The sequence below is a fragment of the Zootermopsis nevadensis genome, unplaced genomic scaffold, assembly GCF_977971745.1.
Source record: "Zootermopsis nevadensis isolate Lab colony 2312 unplaced genomic scaffold, Znev_1.0 Znev_ptg000009l, whole genome shotgun sequence".
Lineage (NCBI taxonomy): Eukaryota > Metazoa > Arthropoda > Insecta > Blattodea > Termopsidae > Zootermopsis > Zootermopsis nevadensis.
The window spans coordinates 59682-86435 of NW_028259141.1; the positions used below are offsets into that span (position 1 = coordinate 59682).

At 41.2% G+C, this 26754-nt stretch overlaps 2 protein-coding genes across 8 annotated transcripts in view; one reads left to right on the forward strand and one right to left on the reverse strand.

The window, feature by feature from the left end:
- The window catches only part of LOC147874293 (transformation/transcription domain-associated protein-like), a 58614-nt gene that overhangs the window by 31040 nt on the left and 820 nt on the right, over positions 1-26754 (reverse strand). For 5 of the 6 annotated variants that reach the window (XM_087345708.1, XM_087345706.1, XM_087345707.1 and 2 more), the window contains exons 2-3: positions 26471-26622; positions 25901-25998 (exon numbers count right to left, since the gene is read on the reverse strand). In XM_087345708.1, the coding sequence (XP_087201834.1) occupies positions 25901-25998; positions 26471-26622 (250 nt within the window). The remainder of the gene's footprint in view (positions 1-25900; positions 25999-26470; positions 26623-26754) is intronic. The other variant, XM_087345711.1, reaches the window with a different exon arrangement.
- Positions 163-4095, forward strand: LOC147874296 (uncharacterized). 2 transcript variants are annotated; one of them, XM_087345713.1, is made up of 2 exons: positions 163-1584; positions 3452-4094. In XM_087345713.1, the coding sequence occupies exon 2, from the start codon at positions 3520-3522 to the stop codon at positions 3946-3948; it is 429 nt and encodes a 142-aa protein (XP_087201839.1). In that variant the 5' UTR covers positions 163-1584; positions 3452-3519; the 3' UTR covers positions 3949-4094. The 2 variants fall into 2 exon arrangements, with proteins under 2 accessions (XP_087201839.1, XP_087201838.1); XM_087345712.1 differs by lacking the exon at positions 163-1584 and adding an exon at positions 1606-2447 and having other exon boundaries at positions 3452-4095.

A 26754-nucleotide genomic window follows, 5' to 3' on the forward strand; every position in this document is an offset into this window, starting at 1 on the left:
GCAATATCCCACAACGCTGTCATCTTCACACTCTTTTCCCATGAGCATCTGCTCTACACAAGGAAGTTAAATCAGCAACTAGGATGTGTCTTACTGAAGAACATTAGGAAACAGCATGCAAATTGCAACAATGAAAATTAAATGTGATACTGAACGCTGAATAAAGCTAAAGCAGTGTTAAATGTATTTTTTATAAATTACTATGATATTTTAATGTCCCCAGTCCAAGACTGTGGGATTTCTTGTCAGTGACAACTTCAGATCAATTTATAAGATCTGTCACTAGTAAGATGGGATGTCTTAAAATTCAAGGTCGTGCAGACACATGTTCATGAATTTCTTATCTCATACCATCACACTGACAGTCCCGAGTTTCAGGCACACAAAGTTACAGCATAACAAAAGCATGCGAGTCACAGTAAGAATTGAGGTTCTCACAGTGGCGAGTACGAATATGACTCGTTTTCTGTGTTGTAATGCTACAACCCAGAAGGCAGCCATCTTCATGTGACTCACAATTTATTTAACGATGCTGTCACTAGCTGAGACTATATAATGTCGAGTGAGAGGATGATAGTAAACAGAGAATTGGAAAACATGTGGACAGAAGTGATCATGGCCTAATTTAAGGAACTATCCAAGCATTTTCTGGAGGGACTGAGGAAAACCACAACAAGCCTTCGTCACGATAGCCAGTCTGCAGGCCAAGATCTGAACCCAGGACCTGCCAAACATGTAGCAGGAGTACTAACCATTCAACTATGATGTTTTGTGTGATTCACAAGATACAAACAATTTTATTACACATAATCAACTGGTTACCGTAGTAAACCGACGTTTCGGGAACAAACTCTGTCCCCATCTTCAGGGTTTGTTCCCGAAACGTCGGTTTTACGTGGGCAAGGAACTGAGACAATTGTCTGGATGTCGGATCTCGCGTGGTGGCAGATTTTGAGCAACTTCAATTCTGTCTCCGATAATGACAATGACTTCGTGGATTCAAATTTGTTATCCTAAAATATGAAGCCAGCGAATGTGAACATTTGCCAAGTGAACTCTGAAAACCAGAGATGAGCTAAATGTGGAGCGGAGAATTTCCCGAAGCGATGCCTACCGACGCCAGTTCGCGTTCAGTTTCATCAAAATCCGTTCAGCGCTGTTGAGGGCAGCAACCCGGGGCATTCTCCTCCTGAGCCAGCTTTATCCACACAACCTACTTCCCTCGCCGGCCCGCGGTAAATTCGAGTAAAGATTCCTGTTAGTCCCCGGGTCTGGATTAATCGAGCAGGGCGAGTTATTAAGCGAACGACCAACATTCCGTAATTCTTTGGCAGGCCCAGCCCTCGCACAACGCCGAAGGCCAGATCACAAATAGCGGTCAAGGTCAGGGAACCGTCTCCATGGAAACAACCGACAGTCGGAGAGACCCAGAAAAACGACTGGCGGCATTTCTCAGGAGCTACAAGAAAGGAATTAGCACGTCTCTCGAGCAGCTGACAGTTGCCTACACTTCCACGAAGGATCATCACCGCATTCCCCAGAAGCTGAGGTCTGAACTCCATCCGAATTAAATTCAGACACTGTGTAAGTTCCACGTATTGAGATTAAGCAGATGTAATATGAAAGCGCCCTCACAGCTCGCAACGCCTCCTGTGATAACAGTTTCCTTATGATGTCATCGCCTGTAACGAGATCACGTGTGAGGTCGCACTCATAAAGAGAATGACATCACGCCACCTTCTTCGATATTATACATAAACTTCATGGTCCCAGGGCGCGTGAACTTGATCTTGTCTTGAGACTGAATAAAACTCTTCATATTATTATCTACAAACTGACAACCCTCAGCTATTTCAATCTGCCCGCCAATCCTACTAAATACTACCAACGTCTGAGGAAGCCGATTACCAACTTTACCTCAGGCACTTCCAAGCGTATTACAACTGCACGACGCACCGTCACATTCTCCCGCCCGCAGTTCACAATCTTCTGTTTCCCGTCTCCTCTCTAACAACGAATGTTTCCTACTGTTTTGTATGGGTGTGAAACCCGGTCTTTCACTTCAAGCGAAAACACAGACTCGGGGTGTCTGAGAAGAGAGCGCTGAGGGTAATATCTGGACCCGAGACGGATGAAGTGACAAGAGCGAGGAGGAAACTGCGTTATAAGGAGATAAGAATTTCGTTCAGAATTTGACTAGCCGACCGACCGAGGGCTGAAGATGGACTCTGCTCCACGCAGCTCGTTCTGGTCAGACTTTTACATCGCCAAGGATGCTGCAATCAATAGGCGTTCGGTGTAACCCAGTTATCGGCAACGTAGTCTGAAATCGGTTGTCAGCTTTACTGCGGGGCGTGGTGGCAACTTAACTTTCACAGAATACATTTTTATACGCCAAGGAACGGGGTCCTGCTCGATGCCTGACAGTCACGAAATTTGCAGGACTCGTAAGTTCACTGTCGCTTTCATAAATGCCAGACTTAACCCTCTAAATCCCGAAGCTCGCCTAATTAGACAAAAGTGGTTAGTTGTTTGCGTTTTTATAATACAATATAACGTCTTCTAGACTTAAACACGTCATGCAATGAATGGATTATTACCAGGTTTTTGCGATCTACTTGCCTAGAAACTGCACCAGCGTCTGACATGAGATATTTTCTCAACTCTTCTCTTATCTCGCCTCCTGCTCGAGATAAGGAGTGCGTGTTTGGTGGCGTTGCTTCCACGTCATTACTGAAGTGATAGAAAGTTTTTCCAGATTTTTACTAGGAATCCATCGCGTAACAGGCGACTAATATCAAATCATCACATGTCTCCGGCAAAATGTTTATGTGTGTATAAAACACTCAAAATACTTGGCAAATCAACCCAAATGCATTTTCCGATACCCTTCCGGCACGACAAAGGCGATAATTGAATGTCTGTTCAGTTACGTCATTCTTTGCAATTTCATCAGATACGCGTCGAGACCCGATGCTTCGTCTGAAAGTTAGAAATGGTTCCCGGAAGGCACTCAGGACCCGGAAGATTAAAGTTATTTCCAATAATCACCTTCTTTGCCATATGCACCGACGTCGACCGCAATAAACTTGTAATTAGCGTCCACGATGGCTAAAAGAACGATAGAAAAGAAAGCTTTGCAGTTGAAAGAGATTGGCTCCAACGGCGTTCGGAAAATTCCATTTTATCCAAAATTCGTTTGAAATGCGTTGAAACTCTCGTTGCGTAGGTTGAGGCATGAGTTGAGGTACCAACTTGTTTCTTAGACACCTAAGAACCTCTTTCACGATTGGTGAAATATGACGCGCTGATATACGGTAAGCAAACGATAGTGAAGCGTAACTTTCGCCAGTCGCCATAAATCTGAAGGGAAAAAATTGTCAATCACTCAATAAGTGATATCGTACACAAAGAACACGCACACGAAAATGGGCGTATTTTCTCATTTCAGATGGAGACTGTAGAAAACGCTGGAAGTATATACGGGATTCATACAATCGATTTAAACGCAAAAGAAAAATGTCAACCGGATCAGCTGCACCACCGAAAAATTCTAAGTGGGATTTTTTCAAGAGACTCCAATTCTTAGAACCGGTTTCAACAGAAAGACCTACTGCATCTAATGTTGAGTCAGATTCAGCGGCAAACGCACAGTTTGAGACTCGGACTGAAAACAGCGAAGGTTGTCCAGATGAAGCATCGCAGTCCTCTGTACCACAGCCTCCACGACGAAAAAGACGCAACAACAATCATGATGATATTCTTGATAATCTCGTGCAACAGTTAAGTGCCAACACTGATACAGAAATTGAAGACGAAATTGCTTCATTTGGGAACCACGTAAAGGCTCCACGTTTGAAAATACAAGCTAACATTTTAAGTCACTATGAAGTGATTCAGATGGATATGCGAGGAGCAACATGGGATGTCCAACCCAAGTTCATCTGAGGTATTCTCCTTTAAGAACTGCCTCGACCCCCGAACCAACCAACATCACAGAATGAAGACAATTGTCATTACATTTGTGACATAATTAGTAATAATACAATATAAGAAACTTAACCGTAACGTGAGCGACAGTTTTTCTTGTTTGTATGTTTTTCCTATTAAACTCAGTGCGTAACCAAACTGCTTTTGATTCAATCTGAAATAACTCCTGAAACTTTCTTCTTCTAATGATAAATGATTCTTTATTAACAGACAGAAAGACCCTTCTTCGCGTCTGGTTTTGAATATTGAACTCGTAGGTTTTCTTTCTTTCTTTCTTTCGCAACAAATAACACAGCAACACATCTTCTTCTTCTTCTTCGAGTAACCTTTTTAGAAGCATTTTTCTACTCATTTTTCACAGAATATGTGCACGCGTCTCAACAAAACAAACACTTAGCCGCATGTCTCGGTCGTCACCTCAAAAGTGAGTGGCGGGAAGCTGCGATGAGTCCGTCTCTGTCGCGTGCAGCCAAATTGTACCTTAAGAAGACCCCATAAATATAACTGCAGGTGGTACATATAGTTACCACTGTGCTTCAAAGAGTTAAATGCATCTAAAAATATTTGAGACACGACCTGCAGTTTAACATTCCGTGATAAGAGAACTTTTCCATCACAGTGATCGTGTCGACAGCCATAAAATGCAGACGTCCTCTTCAGGAAATTCTGCCACGAGCTCTCGTACCGGATCCTGCCTGAAGCAAGAAATCGCCGCGTGAACCAATTACTTAGGTCAAGGCCAGCGGAAATCAGGCAGAGCCGTGCGTGAGACGACGCAGCTGCGATAATGATAAAACCTCCTCGTGATTATCTTTTTACAATTCAACGGATTACACAGCGTCGAATGAGAGGAAGACAATGAATAATGAATTAGAAAGGATGTGGAAGGAAGCGGTCGTGGCCTAATTTACGGTACCATCCCGGAATTTGCCTGAAGGGGCTGAGATAGCCGGGCTCTGAGCCGAGATTTTAACCCGGGACCTGCCGAACACGAAGCAGGCCTTTAACAGAACCCCGAGGATCAACAGAATCCTCCGTCTGTCCTAGTGCCAAGCCACACGGATCCAGTCCACGTACTCGCAACTTATTTCCATAAAACCAACCTCAATGGTATCCCCCATCTCCTTCTTGATCTTGCAAGTTGTCACTTTGCCAGAAACATCCTTGCTGTAAGTGAGATTTCAGCTTCTCACAGCGGCAAGTAATCTAGTAGAAACTGGCCGACGTTTCAGAGGTGCTTATTACCTACCATCATCAGGGCGATGAGTGCCCAATGATGCAGGAAGTAAGCACCTCTGAAACGTCGGTCAGTTTCTACTGTATTATACGGCGCGACATCCCGGAGAATTTTCGTCTTAATATTGCAACTCTGACACCAGATTCAATCGACCTACGAGTCCAGTCCGTCGAAACCTTTCACTGCATCAGCACAGCTGAGTGCGATGATGAAACCATTAATTCATTTTATGCCAAGTACCCAATGTTTCATGCTTTTCAACACAAAGCATTCGTCCAAAAAGCAAAATGTAGGCGTTTGTGACACTGCATAAATGCCACTGACCAAGTTTCGCGTCGTAAATAATCCAAACACAAGAGAATTATTGAACATACATTAACTTGGAAACATCCAAGTTTCCCAATTAAAATCTGAGGGCCCACAAAATTGAGCCATCGTAGGTTTAGCTTCATGAAATTCTGTAGCCATTATTCAGTCTTTGTATAAATGTATTCAAATACATTAGGACTGTTCTCGTCACGTTATGAGCTCTAGATTTGACTGTGAAACAAACTATAGAACAGAATGCTTCTTGACAATGTAATAGTCGCTGGGCTATTCAAGAAATCTGACTTCTGGAAAAGTATTCTTGACTTCCGTGGTTTGCCCTATTAGATCACAGCGCATGGAGCATTATATTTGTTATTGACGCTGAGAACCAAGCAACGAACAGGCATCGACGCGCGGCTTGGGAACTGGGCGCTGTGGAATGGGGTTCGTACTCGGCAGGTTACTGGTTTGAATCCAAGCCTGTATGCTCTGCTGTTGTACTTAGTTACTGTGTTTTATGCGGAAACTCTGGATAATAAAGACAGGTGGATGGACTTTCGGACAGGTAGATAGATAGAGATCTGCTCTGCCATAATCTTAAGCTCAGAGGGGGTTCGAAACATTTATTACATGAATAACCATCCCCTCATACATAAAAAGTAAAGATCGAAAGAGGTGTGTTATACATCTAACGCACAGTAAATTTTATTTCAACGACAATTAACATGAAACACCCTGTTTCAGCTCAACCTTCTTTTAAATGGGGGGTCGAGGGTGTGGAGTCGCATAGCGTGTGTCACCAAGCAAGCTACCACAGCTGCAGTTTTAGTAAGTTCACTGTGACAAGAAATTCACGAACGCTAAAATTGTTGAAATAACACGCACGTTGCATTCTGCATTCATGGTCAGTTGCATCGTAACTCAGTAAAGGCCCAAAATTTAAAAAGTTTGCCTGCCGCATTTGAACGTTAAACAGTGAACGAAAATTCTGACAGCGTACAGAAGCCTGTCGTCATAACCGGCTCTTTTTAAATTCTAAATTACGCATGTCTTTTGAAAATCAGCCTCGAGCACGTGATAAAATAACTCCACCCCACAAAGTATTCTTGTACCCAATCGGTAATAGTCTCTACAAACCTCTAATTAGATCACGTGGCTAATAAAATATGCTCGGTACGGAATGATTTTCTGGATATGGACACTTGTTCTCGAGTCTCCAACTTATTTAGATTTGTCTTCTTCTTTTTATCTTTAAGTTTCATTTTCACTTCTCGGCCTCTTAAAGCCGGGTCCACACTGACGCTCACTGCCATAACATAACAGCGGAAGGCGAAAATGTGGACCCAGGTTTGTGCCCGAAATATTCAACACAGTAATGTCAACGAAATTGACCATGTTTCGCACCCATACCACACAACAGGCAAAATTAGTATTTTGTATACTTTAATCTTCAGGTTCTTAGAAATCAGACGGGAAGACAAAATATTTTGAACTGAGAAGTAGCAAGCATTTCCCGAATTTAATCTCCTCCTAACTTCCTCGTGAGCATCATTTTGAATCGTTTTTGTTTTTCCCAAGTATTTGAAATCTGTCACACTTTCAAAGGATTTATGAGCCACCTTAATGTCTGTCGGGTACATCGCGGCTATTGGGAGGTTTCGGTTGTCGAATGTCAGAACGCAGATCCGTGGAAAATCCACACATGGAACGAGAGGTAAGATCACAATTATTATTGTGTTCCCTCTTGTTTCAGCTCCATCTTTTCCTATTCTCCTTCCCTGTTTCTTCTCCGTACATTTTATTCGTTCGCCGTTATCTGTCTCTGTTTTCCAATGAAACGATTCGAATTCAAAAGAAAAGTTACACAAATAGAAAAGGCATCGCTTACGCCCCACATTTCTGACTACGGTTTACGCCGAGCTCATAAGGAAGTCGGCGTCCGCTGAATTTCCAAGATGATATACAAAGTATATAAGTAACGCCTCCGTCAATCCGGATTGGGGCCTCTTTCAGGCTACTAGCTACGAACTGGGCGTTCGGGCTTCAATTCTTGGCAGGACGGGGGTTTCCTTCCCTTTGCCACAATGTCTGGGGACAACCTAGAATCTAGGTGAAGTTATTATAGGTCCATTAACCTAATTAACCAATCAGAGATTGTAAGAAAAAGTAAATTCTACAGCATCTTCTATGTCACTTTAAATTTACCATGAAACATAAGAGTAAGTTGAAGGATAATATTAAAATGGATTGTAATGAAGTTAAATGTTAGAGAGTGGGTTGAATTTGAATAAGGATAATCTTGTGAAGGCGGTGATGAACCTTTGGATTCAATGAAAGGCGGTGGATTTCTTGAGTGAGTAAGTTGCTATCGGATTCCGATGAAGGACTCTGATCCATGCAAAACAGAAATTAAAAAGTAGGAACAAGAAATAGACACAGCTTATAGCCCTTTTAGTGCAAAAGAATTTGGAATGTAATCGCAATAAACCTTCGTTAGACTCCCGTCTTTTGTTTAGATAGTTCTAGAAGATTTCCGGTTATGTGAAAAATGTGCAGTAGAAGCCCGTACTGACGATGGTTTTGAAGTGGCAGGCTCTAAGCCTCTTTCACAGTCAAAAGTTCTCTCCAGATGACCAATATTCATGGGCTGGTAATCATTATATCATATATTAATTATGAACCGAAAAGTTGAGTCATTATAAAATGGCATCGTTAAAGAATATTAACTTAAAATTCAAAGGAAGGCGACTGTCTTTTGGATATTTTGTCATGCCGTCTGGCATTAATTAATTTCTTTATTTACTGAGACGAGACAACAGATTTCCCGCGAATAAACTTTGTGTTGTTGGACCAAAAATGACCATTTGCTAATTACACGCCATAGTGAATTATGCTTATAGTTAAACACGTGCAAATTAATATACGTCGTCATTACATCCGCTGTACGAACAGGAAGTGGAAGTGTTGACACGCGCGCTATCTGTGTCTGCGAGCTGAAACTAGCTGCGTGCATGGTCTACATCAACATTCTCCTGCCATCTGGCGGACGAGGAACTTCGGGACGTTATTGATTTTTCTGCGCTTGAGGAAGGAAAGGTGGAGGATGACGACTGTGTCCTTGGTTGCAGCGCCGATCAGTAGTCAATCCAGAACGAAAGAAATTTCGTTCTTACCGCCGTGAGAACTTTAGATTCTGCTGGTGTCCTCGAAGAAATGAAACTGTTCTGTCTTGTAACACAATGGACTCGGGCCGGAATAAATGATGTGTTATGTTAACCACGTCCTGGTTAGTGGCGCATTCTGGTGAGGTATTGTCCAGGTTCGAGGCAGTTATAAGACGTGAAGTCTTCTTTCAGGCCCGGCTTACGATCTGTTAAGCTGATTCTGTATTTGATTTTATCTCGGAAACATGAATTGAGTTCCCCCTTTGATTAGAGCTGTATCATTTTCCTGTTACTCTGTATGTGCCTTAACGAAATTCAATTTTGTGTATTTTGTGGTAATATTTTGTGCTTATTCATTAAAATACCTAAAAATACCGTGAATAAATAAACACATCTGTTAACTGAAAGCACGGCATTTGAAGAGGTTGTGAAACCGTTCCCTTCTTCTTTGTAGATTGTTGCCAAGGTGGGTTTGGGTTCGATGAAGGGATTTATGAGACTCTTTTGCTGGGTTCACGGGGTTTAATTAAAGATCGCCTCAGCTGAGGCTTTAGTTATTTATTTTCAGGTGAAAAACAAGTTGACAAACAAGTTACAGAAAAAGACTCCGGACACCTGCAATTCCCCACGATGAGGCGCAGGGGAGGACGGGGAGGGGACCTTGAGACACGATGCACGTGCACTGAAAACAGGGGATCCGGACATAAGGGCTATAGCGATCTAATCAGCGCTGAACGTGGCAACGCTCAGCTACTTAATAAGTGCGTAGAAAAACTTACGAACTACGACTCGTAATTAAAGGACGGTGCAATCTGTAACGATCTGCTATGCATATTATTCCTGACTCACGGCGAAAGATTTGACCTCGGCAGTTCTGACCTCTGTAGAAGTCTGAGGGTTGTAAATCTGTGGCTTCAAACCGACGCTGCTTGATGCCTCCATCGTCAGGGCGATAAGACGACGTGATGATGGAGGCAGGAGGGACCTCCTACCAGACTTCGCGGCGCTACAACGCAGAAGACGGGCGTCTTCGTACTCCCCGCCGTGAGAACGTATTCTAGCTGAGAAAACATTTTCCTTATGATCTGCGCGCACTACCAAGGTCAAAGCTTTTCTCGTAACTGGCGACAAATCTCCCACAACATTTTCCGATTTAACGGGCTGTTCTCCATTTAGGTTTCTCCGGTCACGGAGCACGGAACACTACGTCTGTGTGTACGTGCTCCATCACGCTCTAAATTTATTTAATTATTTGACTGTACTTTGTAGAAGCTTCATTAAGTTACATCGCAGTAAATTTTACAAGTTATTATTTTGAATATTCGTGTTGCATTGAAGTAACGAAGACGACAGTGCATAATTGTTATGATACTTTGACATTCGGTCACAAATTGTCCGGATTTTTTATAAGCATACATTTATTTTAATTCGTACTATCAATTGCCCTGTTTTACATCGAATCTAATAAAAGTAACATAGAAGTCTAGTAACGCGAATACACGTCCACCAACACAACACGAGCAAGTCTTTCGCGGATGAATCTTAACTTTAATTACTGCACAAAAACACGCAGTACGCCTCTGACCTTGAAATTGAGACTAACCGTAAATGTACAGAGGTCAGGACAAAAGCAAAATCAAACACGGAAAAAGCTAATTTTGTTCTTAAACGAATTGAAAAGGGAAGTCATCAAGACGCCGCCTGAGATATTTACTGTAACTAAAATGCATTCGTAATTACCGTGGCACAAAGCACGAAACTTTCTCTGAACTCTTTCGAATTTGGATGATTCCGTTGTCGTAATGGAGTTCCAATTTCGACCGCACAAAACAGAAACAAACTCTCAGAGACAGAATCGAAACAGACGCCACGAGGAATTGATAAAGATGAGGCAATGAAATGTATCAAAGGCGACATTTTAAGCCCCTGAAAATATGACGTCAGGTGGACTTAAAACACAGCTCTCAGTCCAGAATCTTTGATACTATTTTACAATTCATAATTTCCGTTAATACTAACAATTTATCTCGTAAATAATGACAGAAGTTTTAGCAACATCAATTTCAAAACAACATTTTTACACAGAATCAAATACGATGTACTAAGTACTAAGATTTGTGTTCATCCATCGCTCAGCGTTTCAGGAGCTCGCTTTGTTTCTAGGATATTGAACGACAGAGAAACAGCTGTACTGAATACATTGCACCACCATTAGAACATACGAGAATTATGTTTAAAAACACACGAAGGTTTGCTCCTAATATAATAGTCAATGCTCATCATAATTTGCTATGCGAGTGCGACGTAGGAGACCTTGGTAGCACGAGATGAAAACGAGGTGATGGTGGCGCCTCTTGTGGAACTGGGAGGAGTCTGGAGTAAGGCGCTCGGTTTTATTTACGTGTTTTTGGTAGTCGCCGTGAAGGTATTTTTACATTTAATTTACTCTAAAGAGAAATATTATAAATTGCGTAATTTTAATGTGATTTGTATTGATTCTGCTGGAATAAACTGTGTTAACTGGACAAAGTTAAAATTAACATCTTACTGGACGGTAAAGAGGCTAATTGCACTTTCGAAACAAATATATTTTTGTTGAAAAAACAACATTTCAGACGCTGGCTCTGCTTACATTATCCTGTAACACTAGAAAAACTAATTCAATCCCCAGGAAATATCCAAAAACATGCATCAAGTTAACAACAAAACTTCGTGATGATGAATTGTTGAAGGCGTAGCCGCTCTGCTCTGTGTTCTGGACGTCCTGTGCTCAAGAATTGGACTGCGGATGAGCTGTCCTGGTTTTTGTTAGTTGCTCCAGGTACCTGCAAGCGTAGTACCTTCCGATAAATCACAGATTTACGTACATCATTTTCACAGAATGTCAAAATTCAACTTGAGCTAGTGATGACACGAGTTACCTGAAACCTTTTGATGAACATTAAGCCCTCCATTCCACAATTCTTATACGTGACGTTAAGGCAAATGTTAGTGATAAAAGTCGAGTTAAGTGACTCATGTATAGTTAGAGAAATTATTATAAGAATGAATATTTCAGACATTAAATTTCAGAAACTGGATCCAGGCACTGCTATTACTACATACACGTGAATAATTTCGGAAAGATTCAGAAAATCTCTTCGGTTAACATTCAACACGTGACATCGCTAACATGAAAATAAATTTAAGGTTGCTAGGTTACAGGTTCAGACTGAAATGGCAGGATTTGTAAGAGGGAACTTCTTGAAAAGCTAAATACTGAATGCATTTGAAGCTGTAAACGAGGGCTTGGTGACCAGGAAATTATTTAAAATTATCAGGTTCATCCTGTTTGGCCAAGGAACGATGCATCCCCATAATTTCTAAATTACCAGATTCACGAATACAACTCAGTGGTCACACAACAAAGGTTTAACAGAAGTTTGTATCATCACACTTCCGTTGCTTGGCCAAAATATCAAAACGTTCTTTCATCATTCCGAGCATTTTTGGTCACCCTGTCAAATTTTTCAATTCTGTACATTCATGAAAGCAAATAATTGACACTTTTATAAGTGCCACAGAGTGTCACAATTAAGAAACCAAAACAATCCCCCTTGTCTGTGTTTTTTAAAGACCACCCATTAGTCTCATCGTATCCGTCCGCGAGTAATTGTCCAAATTACCCGAACCATGTTAATCAAAATCGATGAATCACAACTTCGTAAAATACTGCCCGGACATTTCCATTATAATTTCCACGTCACTTATGTGCATAAGTCGACTCTCCTATTCAAATCCTCACAACCTGGAGAAAATAAGACAGACGAACACGTGTCAATAGGCGACGCGAAATAACATTGAAACGTTTAAAGGACAATTAACTTGGGCAAATCACGAATCATAACCGCACACAGACGAAACAGTGTGACCAAAATGGACGGATTTCCGTCAAAGTAAAACCTAAAACCAATTTCGGGCGTGCATCGTTCTTTGTTGAGGCACAGGAAATGAGCGGGACCTGTAACAAACAAACAAACAAACAAACAAACAAAACGACTTCTGTAAGAACGGCACAACAATCATACATTGGAAGTAAGAACACGAACTCAGAAAACTTACCTGTGCTGTTCGTTGACTCCGTGACTCATCTCTTCTGCTGTGCGCATGCGCAGAGTTCAGTAGCCATTTATGATTGCTCATTGCAGTTGTCCGTTTTGACAAGCGCAACTTCGAAGCGACACGACTGCAGGCCATCCACTTCGGCGAACGAAAACGCGGACTAAAATTTATCGAGCTTTTACGACGTCGCAATAAGATCGGAAATGAAACGAGAACACGAAATTCAGATTTGTCGCGCTGGAATGACGGTTCACTGAATCGAAGAACGAAACGTCGGAAACGAGGACCAAACAACGTCGAACCTCTCACCCACCTTTATTCTGTCACTTACCTTTACGCCCGTGCAAGGAGTTCGCCTTCCTGAAAAAAATAACAGCGACACGGATTCGCGGCCCGGAACAACACACGAAACTCCTAATTTGTTCAAACCAAAGCGCGTTATTACGTCGGCGAAGTTTTCGTCGTGCAAAATCCTAACTCCGGCGCCAATTCCGCGATTCTCGCGGACAAACGAAACGCAAAATGTTCGTGTAACTGACCTGCGTTCGATAACGCTGAATTACGCTTTCTTAAGAAAAAACACAATCGATGTCTTTCTCTAACGTCGAATAACCTGTAATTCAGTTCACAGAATAAAACACACAACAAAACATAATATTTCTCTTCAGAATTCCTGACAATAAATAACCTTACAGATTCAGACAAATCTTTCAGCACTGAAGCGAAAGACTGAAGAACCAAAATACGTATTTTGGCTTTACTGAATCTTTTTCCTTGCAATGCGATTTGTTCACAGGAAGAGAATGCAAAAGTTCTTTTTGTCTGTCTCTCCTTCTCGCATTGATTTCATTGGTCGTGCCGACCGAACCTGTCAAGTTGTGCACCCTGTGATAAAAAAAAACACACAGAAATATCAAACCCTCCTAACTGAACGTCCATTGCCATGGACACAAAAGCTAAGTGCACGCGACCTAACTTGGGCACCTATCGGGGAGGGCAGGGAGGACACTTACAAACTATAAAAAAGTATAAAGTGCACAGGGTTGCCAACTTGACCTTAACCTAACATGCCCTCAGTCGTGGCGGGCGCCGCGTCAAATACAAGTTGCCTGGCACGGACCGACGTGGTTATCGTTGGCAACCTGGGGCCTGGCCGCTCTGATAAGACCGTGCCGATGCTATGGCGTACAAGATCTGCCGCGAGCACCCAGCCCATCCTCCAGCGGATGGGTCCTCGTCCACTAGGGGTTCGGCCGACACTGGTTTTTTCTCTTAACTTTACTGTTTGCGCGTTGCTCCTCTTGCCATGGTCCCTGGTTCGAAGTCTCTCGCTGGCACAACACAACACAACACAACCACAAATACTCAGAGGGCCGCTTCACTCACACACAGACTTTACACTCTTTCGAAACTCTGAGCCAATCTTTACTGAACACTAAACACTTCGAAATCCCTGACGAGCAAATATTCTCTTATATTTCCTGGTTTATCGAAAATCTTACCGCAATGACCAGAGCCTGCCTGCCTGTAATACACCGCGCGATATAACTACGAAATTTCGACATGTCTGTTAGTTCGCGATGAATGCGTGCGCCATCGAATTCGGCAAGTTATATGATCGTGTAACATGGCCTTTTAGTGTGAGAACATCACAGCCATAAACAAATCAATATGGTTACGATTGGCTGGGCATTTAGACAGCATACATAACACGTTGCGTATAAAATATAAGCTGTGGGGGGGGGGGGAGGCTCTTCAATGGACAGACAACCAATTTTAAAAAGATTTGTTGCTGATGTCTGCAAATCTCAATTTAACAATAACAAAACAGTTTTGGTTTTCCGTGCTCCGTCCACCACTGGTTGCATTCATAAGCTCCTCTGATCAAAAACCTCCTCTTTGCTTGGTTTCGTGATTTTATTCAGTTTCACATAGCGAAGACGGCCGTCCGATGTTTGGTCAAAATGAATTATTTAAAGTTTTGATTCCGGGTCCATGGAATCATCTTTTCTAGCACAGAACAAATTAGAAAACTAAGGCAACGCCTACATAAGTTCATACTCTACAATAACTGAAATTATTCTCGACTCGAAGCATGATGATATAACAACGATGTATCAGTTGAAGGAGTTTCATTTATTTTATTCTTTCCTGTGATTACATCAAGAAGGCCACGCCCAAGGAATTTGAAACCTAGCAGAAAACTTTGACACGGAAACACGTGACACGAGCTAAGGGGCCTCGGAGTGGAGGAGAATATTATTAAAACGGAGTTAAGATCCGAATTTAAGTTAAATGGTTCGGACTAGGAGTAGAATTTCGGTTTTTCTGGTGACGAGAATTAACTTCCGTGTTCTTTTGTGGCAGTGAATTTCCCGAAAACGTTGTAATGTATGAAGACGTGGAAGAGAATCGAGAAGTTGGAACAGGGACAGAGAGCCTCAGCGTCGAGATGTAAATTAATTAAGAGCTCTTATTGAAATGTCAGGATAACATAACACCTGATATGGAAGCTGTGTTCAACATTTGCAAACTTCACTGTGGTAATCCTGACCGAAACTTCAGAACAAAACACATTAAATAGAAGGTTCTGTCCAACTACCCATCACACGTAACATATTTAGCGACATTTTTAATATTATCATACTACTCTTTATAATATTCCTTGAATTTGTGAGTGGGGACGCCTTTGGTCCCATTTATTTACTGTCGTGATTTCGACTGAAGTTCATTCTTAAGCTCTTTCACGAAACGAAATTTAAAATTTGTCTACATTCAAAGAAGCAACGGATGGCAGGGGCACACGAGAACGTACAAATCATGAAAAGTTAGTGTTCGCCGGCCATGCACACAGAAGGAAAGAATTATTAGGTTTATTAGTGAGTTAGTCATGCAGAAAGAATGATAATTTGTACGATTCGTGTGTGGAGTCTGCCATCAAATAACTTTATATCAATGTTTAATTTACGTGACGTCAGCGGATTTGACAGTTACTGCTCTTACTCAGTCACAATCCAAGAACCTTGGCTATAATGGGGAATAATTTGTTGGTGCAGGAGAACATGTTTCAAGTTTTGTACAAATCCTGAATGCAATGAACCGAACTTTTTAAACGCACTGCAGTTTAGACTTCGTAGCCTAAGTAGAACAAACGACAGGAGTTTACGAGGAGATGAAAAGTGTTCATGGTTTCCTATCCTGGAAGATGAAATAGTGGAAGAATTCCTGACTCTATGGATAATGGGAATATTTTACGCGAGAGTACAGGAAAAGCTGCAAAGATGTAACAAATCATTTAACGTGTCGACGTAAAGATAAAATGCAACGTAATTTTAAGGAATGGAATGGTGCAGACATCCTAAGAAATGAATTTCACAAGCAATTAGCTTTTTCATTTAATCACAGGAAGACAATTGTCCGTCATTCTATTGCACGCATCCCAAATCTGAAACATCCCAAAATAGTGCCCACGACTTAACTTTGGCACATTAGTGCTCACATCCTTATGCAGCTTCGAAAATAAAGTATAATATAAGACACAGTGACTAGTTATGCGCTGAGAAACTGGATAAAAACACGAAACCTTCTGTACCAGCTCTGGAATCTATCCGAGAGCCTTCCGGATGCAACAAGCAGTGAGCCGAGCGAGGTCATTTTACGGTAATGTCACATGTAAATAGCTGATTATAAATATGAAAACAAAACTATTTAATATTAGCAATGACATCTGAGTGCATCGTAACCCTATTTGACGGAAATGTACTCATCAAATTATATGAAACCGAACTGACATAATATTATCACAATAATTATTTAAGTAAGTGCATTTCAAATTATTTGCATAAAAATATGACAATAACTTTACAATGGGACCACTGAATTTTTAGACTAAATTATAAGAATGACAATCAACAATTAATTTGATTCCCAAACGTTCGCCAGAATTTTGAAGAGAAACTTCTAGAAACTTTGCAAAACTCATTCATTATAAATATGTAATATAATTCAGATCAGCTTGAATATTCATGTCGGAAAAATCAAAATGTCTACCACTTTTGCAACTAATTAATTATTCATATTAATGTGTACTCGGTACAGTTCCTATAGGCTACGCGGATTACAAAGCCACTGGTCAGCAGTAATTTTGTGTACGTGCTCAAAAGTCGGCAAACAAATTTAATATTTTGGAAAAGTTCTTCATTTCTGAATGACTTGAATATTTAATATTTCTGCATCGCAAAAAGACGCCATAATGGCTACCAACTTCGCACGTAATTTTCCATGTTGGAATGAATATCGTGAATAATGATTTTGCAATTCTTGACCGAGCAACGTGAAATCAAAGTCGAAGTTATTTCAAATCACGAAACTGTTACGACGTTTTTAGTGAACACTTCTTCATTGTTTCACACGACCTGATTTGCACACACCACGAACTACTTTTTATCCAACTATACAAAGAAAAGTGAAGTAGCTTTTGGACGTTTCCGAGAACATTTAATTTGTCTCTATTAATACGAAATCACAATTAATTTCACGTAAACTATTTAATACAACTTATGAACACTAGTTGCTTATTCTACAATACCAGATTCGTACGATGTAGGCCAAGATAGACTGCAGGCAGGCTCACGTCTCACCCTTACGAAGGCTAATGGCTCTCTGATGCTACGCGATTAAAAAAATGAAGAGCGATTTCGCCCGTAAGATGTCACCCCACCTGACATCCTGTGACGGTTCAAGCTAAATCTAACAAACGGACGGCATTTAATGATCAAAATAATAAGTGCAGACGTCACTAAATATATTTAGTACGCCTATTATTTGGGTTTTAAAGTTCGACACACATAAAATTATATAAATTTTAACCTGGGGTAAGTGACGTTAGAGACCAGACAAGCAAATGGCGCGCCGCGGTTCCCACGCTATGTCACTCTGTATCCCTCCGCTGTTACTAGCCAAGTACCCAATGTTTCAAGCTTTTCAACACAAAGCATTCGCCCAAAACGCAAAATGTAGGCGTTTGTGACACTGCATAAATGCCACTGACCAAGTTTCGCGTCGTAAATAATCCAAACACAAGAGAATTATTGAACATACATTAACTTGGAAACATCCAAGTTTCCCAATTAAAATCTGAGGGCCCACAAAATTGAGCCATCGTAGGTTTAGCTTCATGAAAATCTGTAGCCATTATTCAGTCTTTGTATAAATGTATTCAAATACATTAGGACTGTTCTCGTCACGTTATGAGCTCTAGATTTGACTGCGAAACAAACTATAGAACAGAATGCTTCTTGACAATGTAATAGTCGCTGGGCTATTCAAGAAATCTGACTTCTGGAAAAGTATTCTTGACTTCCGTGGTTTGCCCTATTAGATCACAGCGCATGGAGCATTATATTTGTTATTGACGCTGAGAACCAAGCAACGAACAGGCATCGACGCGCGGCTTGGGAACTGGGCGCTGTGGAATGGGGTTCGTACTCGGCAGGTTACTGGTTTGAATCCAAGCCTGTATGCTCTGCTGTTGTACTTAGTTACTGTGTTTTATGCGGAAACTCTGGATAATAAAGACAGGTGGATGGACTTTCGGACAGGTAGATAGATAGAGATCTGCTCTGCCATAATCTTAAGCTCAGAGGGGGTTCGAAACATTTATTACATGAATAACCATCCCCTCATACATAAAAAGTAAAGATCGAAAGAGGTGTGTTATACATCTAACGCACAGTAAATTTTATTTCAACGACAATTAACATGAAACACCCTGTTTCAGCTCAACCTTCTTTTAAATGGGGGTGGAGTCGCATAGCGTGTGTCACCAAGCAAGCTACCACAGCTGCAGTTTTAGTAAGTTCACTGTGACAAGAAATTCACGAACGCTAAAATTGTTGAAATAACACGCACGTTGCATTCTGCATTCATGGTCAGTTGCATCGTAACTCAGTAAAGTCCCAAAATTTAAAAAGTTTGCCTGCCGCATTTGAACGTTAAACAGTGAACGAAAATTCTGACAGCGTACAGAAGCCTGTCGAAATAACCGGCTCTTCTTAAATACTAAATTACGCATGTCTTTAGAAAATCAGCCACGAGCACGTGATAAAATAACTCCACCCCACAAAACATTCTTGTACCCAATCGGTAATAGTCGCCACAAACCTCTAATTAGATCACGTGGCTAATAAAATATGCTCGGTACGGAATGATTTTCTGGATATGGACACTTGTTCTCGAGTCTTAGCTCTGCCTTCTTCTTCTTCTTTTTATCTTTAAGTTTCATTTTCACTTCTCGGCCTCTTAAAGCCGGGTCCACACTGACGCGCACTGCCATAACATAACAGCGGAACGCGAAAATGTGGACCCAGGTTTGTGCCCGAAATATTCAACACAGTAATGTCAACGAAATTAACCATGTTTCGCACCCATACCACACAACAGGCAAAATTAGTATTTTGTATACTTTAATTTTCAGGTTCTTAGAAATCAGACGGGAAGACAAAATATTTTGAACTGAGAAGTAGCGAGCATTTCCGGAATTTAATCTCCTCCTAACTTCCTCGTGAGCATCATTTTGAATCGTTATTGTTTTTCCCAAGTATTTGAACTTTGTCGCACTTTCAAAGGACTTATTAGCCTCCTTAATGTCTGTCGCGTACATCGCGGCGTCCGCTACGACGTGGCTGGTCGCACACTGCGTCCACTCCCGGAGAGTGACGTAGCTGGTGGGATATTTCGGGGTTTTGATGGGTTGTCTCAGGGATTCTTAATTAGCTTAGCGAATCGTTAGGCATGGACTCGAGTCTCATTCGACGTCACGGCCAATTCATAACCTGCGTGATCGTTGATCTAGAAATGTTGATCCCGCGTCTCGCAGTCCAATCCTTGATGCTTTATGATCCACGGCGCACGCTTGAGATGGCTCCCTCGCCCCTTCCGGGTCTCCCACTGAGGCTTTATTCTCATTGCCTTGTTTCCGTCGGTCTCTCGACTCGCATCTGCTGACATGGGATTGTATCGCTCGCTCTATCCGTGGCTTCAGAGTCCTGTTCTGTCCTGGGTGTGACGCGAGGCTATGACGTCATTTACTAACCCATGCGGCATTACCAGCTGATCGGGGCAATGACCTCCCGCTCGCCGATGTAGTAAGCCATCTTTGTCAAGGTTTACAAAAACATGCCACACAAATTATGCGACCTTTGTTGCAGAACCGGGCAGTTAACAAACAAATTTTGGAAAAAGAAGGTTACGCCTTTTCATAAGCATAAAATTTTCGAGTTCTTCTCTCTCTGTAGAAGTAAAAGTGCGTAAGAGCTTACATGATTAAGGACTTTCCTGCCTAAGTTACACGTTTATATAAACCAAGAGCACAATACGTCATTTAAATTTATCAAATGAACGCGAGAATTACAGTTGGGAACAGTCACAAAATCTCAAAGTCGTTCTAACGCATGCGCAGATCGGGCCTACATCACGCTACTCTCAACCTGCAATGAGCAAGATATTCTATGGTTCTCGGCTTGTCAAAGAACATCCCACTTCCTTTACTGAACCAGATGATTCATTATCGTGTTCGGAAAGCCAATTCGCTACATCGAGTCTCCCTAAGATCCATCTTAATGTTATCCTGCCACCTACGCCGAGGTCTCCTCCCTTCAGGCCTTGTAAACACTCAACTCACCCTAACAACATCGGGTGAGTTGCTCGTCAAGTATTTTTCTCTCTTATCTGTCCCACTCCCGTTTTGGGTCCAAACATCTTCTTCAACACTCTGTTCTCAGAGCCCCTCAGTCTATGTTCCTCCCTCAAAGTGAAAGACCACGTTTTGCACCCATAAATACTTTGCACTCAATAACAGCAAACATTCCCTGGATTTAATCTGCTGATGTAGGGAGATTCGTCGATAATTAGGCTTCTAAATCCGAAATAAAAATTCTTCAGAGTTCCCTAAAACGCTTTAATAATGTCGATGTATCAGGAATTGTAAAGTGTTAGAATTATTATTCAGAATATGTACCCCACTTCTTAGCATCGACATATTTTTATTAAGATTCTGGGCCACGAAACACGTTTAATTCCTTTAAAATTGTAAAAAGTTAATTGCCTACTGGAATATTCTTTTATTATCAATGTTGCCGTGAACACACACAAGTCAATCTAATGTTAATTGAAATTGTGTTAAAAAGAAGACAAGTCTAATTCTCGTACACGAGTTCAAAAATGCAGATGAAAACATTAAATGTGATGAACAATAATAATAAATAGGAATCCCTTACCTCAAACTTTGTTCAATTGTAAGAGACCACGACGTCCACCAGCAATGATCGATCTAATCAAAACTAAAATGGAAAGAGTGGAGGGCAGTTTGACAGATTTCTTAATAATTCTTATTTAAGATAAGAAATTGTGATATTCTATATTAGTAAGAATTGCCACAAACAACATATTCCTTCCACCTAACATTTACCTTGTTACAGCTGAACCTAAACGATAACAAGCCGCTGCATCCAGTCTGTACAAAAAGTCATTATTTCATGGTCACCAACTCTGAAATGACAAATGTTCGTGTAAAAGACAGATCAATGAAAATGTCACCTTATATTTTAAACTGCGGCGTAGCTCAGTCTTTTGTGTGGAAGGAAACAATCTTGGATGAAGATAAATTCCTCTGACAGCATAGCCGAGTTTCCAGGAAATTCCAAAGTGCTATGGCCGTGACATTCCACATGTAACCAGATTCATTCAGAATGGAGTTGCCTCTTTCCACATCCTACGTCATTAGGAACCCTGCTTATTCCAAACTGCATTACAACACTGATATTTAAACACCGCAACCTATCTGCTGTCACACCACAGCGACCTGAATGGCATATCCAGATCACATCAGGTGTTCTGAGTAAAGGTGACAATTCTGAAAAAAAAGTAACACACACATTGCGAAGACAAGTTTACTGCAATTACTGTCATCATTATTGTCATCTTCTTCTTCCAAACATCTAATCTGTCTCACTGAAATCCTAACTGGTAATATTACACAATATCATATTTCAATAATAACTGTTTCCAAATCCAGACAACAAAAATGGATAAAAACTCAGATCATACTGGCTATACTACCAACTACAAAACATCTGTGCCTTCCTGGACAAACACGTAGTAGCTAGTTTTAACACTTTGCTTAGTATTCAAATTGAGCCGAGTTGTTTTTTAACGATTACGAGGACGAACAAGACCTCAAATCAATGTAGAAATACACGAATTCTGTCGGCCAATGTACAAACGTTCTAGGCTACACTTCGGCAAGTTGTCAAATGTCACTTTCATAAATTACAAAGGGACCCTTTTCCCCCGCCCAGTAACGTATCCAACGCAACGAATTATGGTCGTATCACGTAGGAAAATGGTGGGGACAAACGAAGTCAAATCAGACGACAAAACGATGAAGTAAAGCAAACGCAAAAAGCCGTTCAATATGACCTTCGTGACTGTGTGTTCGTAAATAATTTGTTTCAGTTACGGTAAACAAATGATCATTTCCTTGTTAACCAAAGCAACGCGCCATTCATTACGCTAAACTACGTTCAATTTTTCTGCTACCCTTTTTAAAACAATCCGCACACCTACGCCCACATCTTGGGGCAGATTTTTATTCAAAGTCTTGGTTACTCGTATGGTCACATTTCCAGCAATTACAGAAGCAGCAGTTTGCCAGAAGACAACTGCCTGCCTTCTCTCTCTCGCTCCACACCCAATTCACATAACATGATGGAAGGATGACTGTAAGTGCTAAAGAAACTGGCAGGGTGCTGGGGCCACCAACCCGGTCGCAAATACTTAGACATTCTGTAATGTGGACGTGGGGATTCCCCACTAAGTAAAGGAGCCACCAAAAATTTCTTACTTTGAGGAAACATCTCTCCATGACACCAGCAGCAGCACTCTCAATGTAACAAGTAGAAACACAACAAAATAAAGAAAGCAATTCTACAAAACAATATTTTGTATCTGACATTACGTCAATAAACAGTTTTACGAGATGAGTTTTAGTGCACGCTGATTACGGAATTGCCAGCATGTCTACACGAGAATTTCTGATTGTGGTCACAATGTTTATTAAGATCCCGGGACCCCTTCAACATCATAATCGTATGTTGATTGACTACCCAATAACAAGATCAATAAAACGTGCAACAAACAAAGCTACGTTTTACCTCCAAGAATCATACGCAAAGGAATCTTCACTCACAGACGGCTCGAACATCTAATATTTTAACAAACATCCTGCAAAAGAGCTGTACCACTTAAAGTCCCCTCCCTTCCATTTCAGCACGGATTCTTACAGTAGTAATAAGTTCTAGAAATGAATGGAGGGGAGACACGGGTTTCGTATTGTATGCATTTCCTTCCTGATTTCTGCCCTCTAAAAAATAACTGAGGGTTTTCGTGGGTGCGATATGGGAGCCCAAGATAAGAGGAAGGAGGGGTTATGTAAAAATATATTTATGAGGGAGCAGCCAAGGTGGTCAACGAACACCAAACAGACATCATATATCATTTCATTTCCAGGTCAACAATCTTTAACCAAACTAAATGGTCAATAACTTCAGCCTGTCTCTCTCTCACACACACAAAAACACAATCTCTACATTCTTCCTAAGGAACACTCTGACTGACAACACTAACAAATTAGTCTTTCCTAAGCCAAGAACTCTTCACAACCATTTTACAGACATAAAATAACAATCCTGACGAACACCACCACTGGTACATTGTGACCCACATAAGTGGCACTGCCTTTCTATACTTGGTTCCAACCAACCACACCACTCCTCGATCCTAATGCAAATCCCCTTACCCCACCAACAACCACGGAATATACCAGAAGTAATACTGAGCCTCATCACATGTCCATGAGACTGACACCTGACAACTCTCAACATATGGTAAGTGTCAAATAAATGGAACCTCTGACAGTCATCTCCATTTTTGCAAGCAAATCCAAATTCATATCGAACACCACACCCCAAACTTACAAGTTTTGTAACCGATCCCCTTGCTCAACACAGCAAACTCTAAAATTAAGCACAAACACAGAAAATATCCCGGCAGCTCCGCTCACTGTGCACAAAACTAAATTACTTACACTGGCAAATGCTCACTTATTAATTAGTAAACAGACCACATTAAAGGCTCCTCAGCACTGCACACATCTCACGTGTAACAAAACCTTATCACAAATAGTCACCACCCTCGTCTACAAGCTACACCTAACCTCCAATTTTGATGTCCTATGAACAATATATTCACTAGAGAATCATGAATGCCTCTAGCATACCACAGATACTGCAATTATGCCAATCTCTCACCGCACATAGGTCTTTCAACATATCAAATCTCACATTTAAGTTCACAACATCTAAAGTACCTAATAAAATTGGACAGACTCATCTCTCTCACATGACAACCGCATCAAATACATTCTAATGCTCATGTACTCACACAACGAATGCCTGGTTCAGACTGATATCAGTTTCTTGCGGATACGAGGTTCCTTCTTTGTCCCAGCAGGTTTAATCTTCTGACATCAAGTCGGTCTGCCAACTGTTGCCGCACGTACTTCAACGCTTCTCTGGCTAGCAGTACGCAGGTCACGTGGTGCTCAGTACAATCTGAAGGATCATTCTGTTTCTCGTAATCTGCTACTCCCAGAAAGAGAAAATACATTCACATTCAAGAAATCAAGACATCACACTCTTCTAAGAACACACAGTTTTACTTCACCAAGCAGTTAACACTCCTACCTTAGCCAATGAACAAGCACCTTCCATTTTCAGAAGACAAATTCTGTCAAGTTCATTACAAACCCATTCACAAGTTAACTTTAAATACGGGTCACAACCAGCGACCTGACAAATTCTGAACTCCCTCGCTTACAGATTCATACTGGAGCCTTTTTTTCCTCCCCCCCAGCAAATTTAAAACATTCGCCAAGTGGGCCATTATTCCACACGTCATAATACTGCAACTACAAACTCTACAACTCACACACATCACGTCAGACCCACGCAACTTCCCTTGCCACTGATTCAGTGGATATTTTACGAACAGTTCGCTTGCCGTCTGTTTGGAGCCGAGGTGTCCCGGCTTACACGGCTCCCTCTCCTCATGCCCCGTTATGACAGCGAGGGAGTCTATAAACACCAGAAGGGTCCATGCTCTTCAGGTTCGCCTGTTTTGATGTCATGAAGAAAGGACGTAAATGAAAGATTAAGAAATGGCAAGCCACTACAACACAGCCAACATCTGTAGCACTTCTACTACTAAGGTGAATTCAACCGACAAGGGGCAAGAGGTAGCCGTATCAATTAGATTTATTTTCCATATCACCATCAGTAATGCCACTTTATAATGCCTTCTGGAAGCAAAGGTGGAAACTTCACCATCAGTAATATAAATTGTTTCAATGTTGAACAATCTAAATTTATAAAACTGAACTCACCAGCTTCCTGTGATATCGCCACCATTGTGTAGTGACACACAAGGAACACCGTCGTAACGCTTTCATGGCTGCAGCAACAAACACTCCTACCAACATACACAACAGGCCTTACTGGCTTTTCCAGATATGAAGCAGACGCTTTCAACAAGTTCACATACTAAATGTGGTTTTAAGAGAGATTTCAGGTTCTCACAGTGGTCTTTGGGTTCTAACACCACTTGGACTTACAGAAAACCAACACCGATTATGATTTTTAAACATTTAATGGTTCGCTATATCAGCTGAAGTTATCCTTGTGACTAAGCGCAATGCCATGAGGCAGTGGGAGCATGGAGGTACACTCCATGCATTCTCAATTATAGAACTATGTGGAGGTCAGCCTCAAAATGTGGTTCCTTAAACTGGCAAAGAAAAATCACGTTCTTCATTGTTTCTTTGTAGTGTCAATAGAAGAAATAGACAAGTTCTTCATTTCATTAAAACCATTTGCTACTTTTCAGGAAAAAAGGTCTTCAACACTTTCTTCTTCTTCTTTCAATAATGGCATTATAATTCAGAAAAGAAGTTTATTAAACAATTTACTCAAATGGATGAACTTACCTGTGACTGCCATCTGGTGAGTGGCTCTGGCTTGCTTGTCCTGCAATCTGTACGGAATCCCATGGACTGCGGAGATCTCCACATGTGGATCATCAGAACTGCAACAGCGAATCACAATGAGTACAGATAATTACACTCACATCCTAATGTTCAATGGTCACAACAGTGGCCAATGCAGTAGCTGCTTCCTAAATCAGCAACTGATGTAAGAGGCACAGAGCAAATGGGAAATCTGGGTTTATGATATGACAAAGAAATACATTACTTGTAGAAGCCTCCTGGTACTGGCAGGATACTAAACCCAAACTAATTGTGGTACAGCCTCTAACGGGCTCACTGTACCAGTAAATAATGAGTTCTGGGTGCTCAGAGAAAAATCTATAACAGTGCCTCATAGACTGCCTTGGGACTCGCTTACAATTCTGCGAAGAAAAGCCAGTGATTAACAATCTGTTATGTCATGTTAGTACCATCAGGCTGGAAAATCATCTTTTATTTTGTACACTTTTTTAATATCAAGAATGAGGTTAGTTTGACAATATTCTTCTGCCTCCAACTGCTCTTATATACCTTGGACAGGAGAACAGCTGCTGCACTCTATTCTCATCATCATTAAAATTCAGGGATGCCACCAAGAAACAGCAAATTATTTCCCAGCACTGACGACGGTAGAACGGATCCGCCGTGCTCGACTTCAGAGCACTAGATGCTGTCTCCACGACCTGGAAAACACAAGCAACAGTTTCAAGTTATAACGAGTAAGGGAAGTCAAATGTTTTAGTTACAGTAACTGGCAAGTCACACTTTTCGATCATAGGACAACTGCTATTGCGCATCTCCCGTTAACGACTGTT